At 38.0% G+C, this 7829-nt stretch overlaps 1 protein-coding gene across 1 annotated transcript in view; it reads left to right on the forward strand.

The window, feature by feature from the left end:
• The window catches only part of ulk2 (unc-51 like autophagy activating kinase 2), a gene marked incomplete in the record, with an annotated part of 63825 nt that overhangs the window by 51416 nt on the left and 4580 nt on the right, over positions 1-7829 (forward strand). The window contains 3 exon segments of the mRNA XM_014023464.1: positions 727-836; positions 989-1114; positions 1186-1421. Coding sequence (XP_013878918.1) covers positions 727-836; positions 989-1114; positions 1186-1421 — 472 coding nt within the window.

Here is a 7829-nt window from a genome sequence, read left to right on the forward strand (position 1 = left end):
GTCTGAAACTTTCATTCAGTGAAGGATATATGTGACCCATCATACTGAAATGAGGATTAAGTCAAATTTGGTCAAAATTACCTAATTACATTTTCAGATTCTTGGCTTTAAAAGCTACATTTTGATCCCTGGATCATTCTGATTTCATAATTAAATCCATATATATGACTTAATTTGTCTTGTTGGTTACAATAATACATAAATATTTGGTCTGAATCCTAATTTTATGTCATTTTAATGAGGAATTTTTGATGTCCTTATAAAGAGGAAACTTCAAATTATATTTGAGTATTGGGATTTCCCAGCTAAAAAGAAACAAAACTTTGCTAACTCACAGGGAAGATCTCAAATTTTTAAAGTGTTTTTCCTCAAAATCAGGTTTTTTGTTTCTACTGCTCAAAAAGTGCTTCAAAAATTTGTTTTATGATTATATTTCAGACACTTCATTCGTTTGATACATTAATAAGGCTTTTATTCATTATGTTTTGACAAAATGCAATTTTTGTTAACATTTTAGTCAAAGCATTTGCCTATTTCTCCTTATACCACTTTTGGACTTAATCCTCGTTTCGATGTGACGGGTCGCATATGTACAAATGCACATAAACACACAAACATTTATACAGTATAGTACAGTAAATACAGTAAAAAGAATTGTTCATCTCTACAATCGCTCACTTTGTTCGGTGTTTCTCTTGATTGTTGTTGTTTGTGGTCTCCTCACAGATCTGTGAGTACAGGTCGTCTGTCGGACCAACCCGTCCGGATCACGCTGGGTGGACAGGCGTACCAGGGCAGCACTGACAGCCTGAACACAGAGAGGCCCATGGACACTGGTACACTGCACAACTTTCACCTTTACTCTGTTTACCTGAAAGCAAAGAGTAGCCTGACTGTAGAAAAACACACATCCTGATTGTTTAATAGTATTAATGAGAACAGAAGGGTTGGTTGGAGTTAAAAAGACTGAATGTCCTCCTCCCTGCAGCACCCAGCATGGCTCAGGGTGGCTCAGCGAGTCCTCGCACCGTAGTGTTCACCGTGGGTTCACCCCCTAGCAGCAGTACTCCTCCCACCTGCAGCCACCTGGGCGCCCGGCCTCGCACCACTTCAGGTGAGGAGCCCTTCCTGTCAGCAGATGTGTTGTGTTTGATGGTGTTCTGAACTCGCTCCCTGTCCTCTCAGTGGGCTCCAACAGTTCAGCCGGCTCCTTGTGCTCCACCAGTGGGCGGGTCTATGCTGGCTCTCCCACTGGCATGGCCATAGGCTCCTCCCCTCCAGGGAGTTTAGGGAGCGGGCAGGGAAGGGTAGAGGGGGCACCCAGCAGCCTGCGCTACATCCCATATGGGACCTCACCCCCCAGCTTGGAGGGCTTCATCACCTTCGAGGCTCCAGAGCTACCTGAGGAGACCCTGATGGAGGTGAGACCACCACGCTCATGTCCAAACTGAGCCCACAGACAAGTCAGGACGGTTATTAAACTGCAGAAAGTTCTTCAATAATGTTAAATAAATTATATGTAGCAACTATTAATGGTGAGGGAGGTGAGTTCAGTGTAACAAAGACTAAATTATTAACCTTTTATTTAACCAGACATAAATCTTTTCTTTTTTTGATGTTCTGCACCAGTGTAGTAGACGTCCAGCGTCGTGTACATACTTCTCAAATTAATGAGGAAAACACGGGTTCTTTTTCACAAAAGACTTGAAGAAATTTATAGTTATTACAGATTAGTACTGATGTTAGAAGCATAACACTAGATTACTAGGGTTTCCTTTTTATAATATTTTTATAATGTTTGATCTATTATGTGTTAATTGATACAGAGTAGTTACATGTCCGAATCATAACAACACATAAGTGAACCGTTATGATAACATTAGGTTGAGTTTATTGGATGAATGCCTGTGATTCAGCCTTAGGTCAGCGGGGGGCGAACTCAGGCATTGAAGAATCGTGTATAAAAGATGTACTTCCTGGCTTTTGGCCAGTATGGTTTTCCTTGTCAGCCCGGTGACAAATAAACCTCACTCAGGTCCAGAATTCTGGTGTTGTATGACCTTATTCCTTTCACAAATCATTTTATTTAACAATTGTGTTTTCATCTTGACTTCAGTCGTATTGAACRCGTATTTTTCTTACAGACTGATACCTCTCCCAGAATGAAAGTGAGAAAAGACAGACTCAATAATTTGTAATCCCAGTCAGTTCAATTTTCTAAAATAAAGGAAATTTATTTACAGAATAAATGAACTAACATATATACAAATTAAGGCTAATAACCAGTACTTTATGAGATAAAACATTAACAATAAACACCTCGCGTCCGACGTGAAGTATTGTAAATATAAACACTCAGAAAGTAAACAAGTAAAAACAGTAAACCAGTCTTAGATGTTATTAAACTCAGTTTACAGGTATTTTAACTTATGGCAAGAATCTTTAGATTGAGAAAGGAGGGAAAGAGTATTAGTAAAGATTTAGTTTTATCAGTTATCTTATCAAAGTTTAGAACCATGACAGCCTGGATCTGTGTTTCCTACTTAGCTGGATCTTCTCTGCTAACAAAAACAATTTCTACCTGTTGCTGATTCATCCGTCAGGTCAGGAGGTCAGGAGAACTCACGCCCAGTGCAACTCCTCAGGGTTTTTGTTTTCAGCGTCTCAGAAGACCTGCCATTTAGTCAAGGGACCAGGGTCCAGTTTGCTGCTCAGGCTCTTTGCTTTCAGAATAAAAGTTCAAAGGTAGCTTGAGACTGGCGTTGCCTCAAGCCAAGACAAAGTATTTTTCCTCTTTAGCTCTTGAGAAAAAAATCTCTGTTGGGCTGCTCTTCCCGAAGGAAGTTCAGCTGGAAACGAAAATGGCTGTTTCTCGTTTCTTCTTCAATCTCAGACTGTCCGAATCAAATTCGTGTTAGTACTCTAAAGAGGAAGACAGCTAATTGACCTTGAGTGTTAGCACAGAAAAGGAAACAAGAATGTTGAGTCTGAAGATGCTTCTTGCCAGAGAAAAATGTTTTTGCACCTGTTTTTGAAACAACAAGGTAACTTTTGTAGGGGTCACCTCGAGTGAAGAAACAAGATTTACTGCCTCAAAGCAGGCCTCGGACAGGCCTGACGAGAAGGCWGGAACTCTGTCACAAACTGAATTCTATTTAGGCCATGACAGRTCATTTTAACCTAGAAGAGAATTTCTCAGTTCTCTTAATYGAYAATGGACAGAGCAATCTTTTCTGTTCGTGATTCATTTGTTGTTTAACTAAGAATGTTTATGCATTTGTTAAATCATAATAATGACTGTCACAAAGAAAGTGGAACCACTTCTACCCTTTTATCGTGCCTAAAAGATTTAGTAATGGTATAAAAATCTCAGAGAAAATCATTACCATGTTTTCATTGTGTTTTTATATAATTCACAGTTTTTATTTTACTGGAAACACAGTAATATGATTTTGAGTTTTTCTTGAGAAAATCTTTCATCTGGACYAACAAAAGGCTCAGACTGATTATTTAAACAGAAATGTTAATTAATCATCATAAATGTTTTACAGTGATTTCTCTTAGAGTCTATCAGAAGGAAAAGCTAAAGAAGAGGTTATCATTCTGTTGTGACAACCATAGAATTTAACCTTGCGCCTGGCGCCTGGCTGGCAAAGCTTTATCTTTCTTTCTTTTCCTGACTCATTCTTAACACCTGAGGGCGGAACCAAAGTCGTCCGCTTCTATTACTAACACGGACGCCTTTGAGTGACGGCACACTTCTTCCTGGATGCCGAACTGGGAAGTAACGCTGTGTTTCTCCCTGGAGAAACCAGCTTGGCCAGTTAGATCTTGCCCATAAGCCAATTAGGGGGATCTAACGGCCAGGGCAGGGGCAAGCCGCCGACTGTCCATTCGAGACTCAAGTCTCCAAGTGTTTTTCAACTCCCGAGGGGAGAATTTTATTTTAAAAGGCCAAACCGGATGCATCAGCTTGAATCTTTCTGGCGAAGATCGAAGCAGACGAAAGTTGCCTAAAAATAACACTTTTCGCAGAGGAACAGTGAGCGGGCCGATCAAAACGTTCCCTGACTGATCGGAGGTGAGACAGTGTCTACCCAGGGTGTGGTTAAGAAGCCAGCAACAGGTAACGCTGTCGTGTTCCGGGTGACGTGTCATGTGGAGATCTGAGCGCAGAGRGGACGTGCTGATCCGGTTGTATCATACCCTTAAGAAAATAAGAGTAGTGAAACACTAACCTTATTTTCATCCTTTCCTTATTCTTTATTTGCCAAAACTTAAGCTAAAAGGTGCCAGTAAATTGTTTGGTTGTTAACATCAGAACTGACATTTTACTGTTCTACATATAAGTAATCTGAGTTTAATGTGAATAAAAATTCGGACGCGAGTTTTATCTCATTTAACTTTGAAGCTTGTTATAGGAAACCACAATCAGGTGTACTTATGATCTGTTCAATTTGTGTAAATAAATGATTGCATAGTCTTTTATGAATCAACTTGAACTCGTCTGAACGTCCACTTATTGTGTCACTTCTCACTTTGCACAGTCAAGATATTGAAGTAATGAGAAATACTTTGGTAAAACTTTCCTCATAACCTTATTATGAGAAGTATGTAGAAAGGCTTATTTTAACATAAGTCTACCCCCTACACTTTGAACAGACTTTTAAATGGATTAAAGTTCATTGAAGCTCAAGAATCATTTTAACTGRAATAAATCTAAGAAATATTTCTCTATGATTAAAGACAAATATTTATGTAAGCATATTTCAAAATATAACTCAGTGAAGTTATAAACTCAACAATCAACTTTAGTTAGATGGAATAATAAAAAGAAAAACAATCACTTTACTGTAAGACAATAGTTGATTAAACAAGCATTTGTGTAAAACAGGTGAAGGGATATTTCAACCATTTCTCATGGTGTGTTTTTTTTATTTTTCTGAAGAATAATGCAAAACATTAATTCATTAGACAACTTTGATTTATAAAATGATAATAACTAATAGTTAAAAAGAGTTTATAAATCAAAAACAAAAAGAACATTATAATTTTGTTTATTAAAGAAAATAAAATGTCTCTTTTGAGAAAGGATTTTTTTTTAAACCAGAGTCAAAGACAAGTGGAAATGTTTATTTCCCCTTTGGGGTACCCCTACACCAGGAAACTCTCTGGATGGCTTTCAAAGTTAGTTTTTTTTTTAAACTTCAGTCTTTCCTGTACATGTGGACCGGCACCAAACTGGGATWATCTTTTATGTGGGAGGATTTTAATTAATGAAGATTTGCTAAATTATAAGTTTTCTTATAATTTATTAACATAATAAAGGGCACCACCTGTTGCTCTAACAGGAAATTAATCTCGTATTTTTGACTTAATCTCATGTACTGAAGGACGGAGCTCTTTTCAGTTTATGACGGTGAACACAAATAAAAAGACRCGGAGACAGAGCATGGATTTCACAATATACCTTATATTCATGGATTCAGAGAGAAAAATTACATCACAAGTCGTTTATGGCAAGTAAAGACATTTGCTCTCCCAACTGCTATGAATTTAAATAACAAGTGACATCACTTCAGCCAACTACTCCTAGTAATTTTATGCTACAGAATCACAACTCACTATTATCTATTCTAACAAAAGGAGTGAAAACTTCCTAGATTAATAAAAGAAAACGTTGATTCATTTATCAAGAGGGGACATGAATTCTAAGGGAAATTAACTCGCCAGCTCTTCCTTCCAAGTCCTGAACTCTCTCTCTCTCACCACCTCAGCTGAGCACACCACCAAACGCATAGRAAGATGTTCTTTCCTACCATTTCGACGTGAACCAGGTCAGTTCTGCCCCAGGGTACCAGGAGATTTGAGCGAGGATGGTCACCGGTGCCACTCGGTCTCAAAGGGGGTCCCGTTCGGGTACAGCTGGACACGCCGAGGCTGTCTGAGGTCGGCTTCAAGGTACAGATGAGAAAGTCAGTTTGGGTCTAGATGGATCGGACTGAAGTTCTGGTCAGCTCAGTTTCCTGAAAAAATCGCGTCCCTACGCTACAAAAATTAAACTAAAAAAATWAAATTAAAATAAATGTCCCCGAAGGGAATGAAGGAACTTGAAACTCCTGGTCCGTTCTCTCTTGCTGCTGTTTCTAGAAAGCTTTTAAATAATAAAAATGTTATCTCTTGTCCTGACTTTACAAACTTCTGATTGGCTGAGAGAGTCACATGGGGTGTCACCCGCTTCACTGATATCGCGGTTCTGCTGCTAAAATGATTAAACAACACAGATTGATGTGGTTACTTGTACAGTGATTAAATCAAGATATTATCACAGTGATTGAGTCATGATAGAAAAATATATTGTTTCTTTTTCTTCTTCTTTTTTAATCAGACAACCAAACAGCAGAAATTTACCCAGAAAAACATTTACTCATGATGTGATTATGAGACTAGCCTTTTAGGGGCGCTCTAAGACCATGAATGAGATTGTATGTTAGGTATGTCTTTGAAGATTGTTCGTGGGCATTATCTCAGCAGGGGACACAGTCTCTTAGGGTCTAGATGTAGATTGTAAATCCACTTCTGGAGACTTTCCGTCTGGGCAAATGGTTGGTCCTTTGTTATAAACGACCATTTTGAATACTTAAAAGGGATCTCACAACAGGGCTTAGTCAATGGAAGGTTGCAGTTCCTGTTTATTTTAGCATTTGTAGACAGTGGAGAATACAGTATATATCCCTATAGATATGGGAGGAGGAGGAAGTATTAATTCAAAGTTCTTGAGTGGAACTTTTTTCTTACGTTCCTGCTACACTTATGTCAGAGATTTCTAGGTGTATTTCAGAACCTCAGTCAGTGCTGTTTCTAAAAAAAAAGCCTCTCAAAAAGACCTGAATAAAAAGCCTCTGAGCTTCTGGTCCAGTTCTGACCTGAGATTATTCACAGAAAAACACTGTGTGGTTTAGATCTAAAGCTTCTAATGAAGTATCTGACTGACAGTTTATTAAACAAGACAAAATCAAACTATTTCAAACAGGAACTGATCCTGAAACGTATAATATCATCAGAACCGAAGAAAACAGAGTTAATAAGTTACTGTTTAAAGGTGTCCCACAAGGAAGCATTTTGGGCCCTACTCTTTTCAGTATTGACATTAATAACATTCTCCTTGCAACTAGTAACTCTCATGTACTGTACATCTATATGCTGATGATACCATCGTCTATACACCCAGTCCCTCTCTGACTGTAGACCAGCTTCATTAGTATGCAACAGGCYTCTCTAGTCTACATTTGCTTTTACTGTTTTGCAATGCTTTTGTACAAAAATCAAGTTCAATAAATTGAAAGTTTGTATAAAATATCAGAAAACCAGTGGATTCTCTACCAAAAGGTTTATTAAAAATCTGAGTCCATCCGGTCCACAGTCACACAGCAGCAGCAGCTGTCCCAGGCTGAATGATAAATAATGATGAATCAGCTTTTTAATCATGTACACCTGACTTCCTGGTCACACCTCTGGAGGTGGGACCTTTAATGTCAAACCTTAGAAKGTAATCACTTACAGAAAGGCCTCATAATGATAAGACACACTGACTCTTTCTCAGAGTTGTAATGTAACTAAGTACAAATACTTTGTTACTGTACTTAAGTAGAATTTTTGGGTATCTGTACTTCACTTGAGTAATTATTTTTCATCATACTTTTTACTTTTACTTATTACATTTTTACACAATTATCTGTACTTTCTACTCACTACATTATTTTAAAAGGTAAGAAGTACAAAGTCGTTACTCCTATTTTATTCTGAGTTGTTATTACTTAAAAAATCCT

Source organism: Austrofundulus limnaeus, unplaced genomic scaffold (genome assembly GCF_001266775.1).
Source record: "Austrofundulus limnaeus strain Quisiro unplaced genomic scaffold, Austrofundulus_limnaeus-1.0 Scaffold371, whole genome shotgun sequence".
NCBI classification, from domain to species: domain Eukaryota; kingdom Metazoa; phylum Chordata; class Actinopteri; order Cyprinodontiformes; family Rivulidae; genus Austrofundulus; species Austrofundulus limnaeus.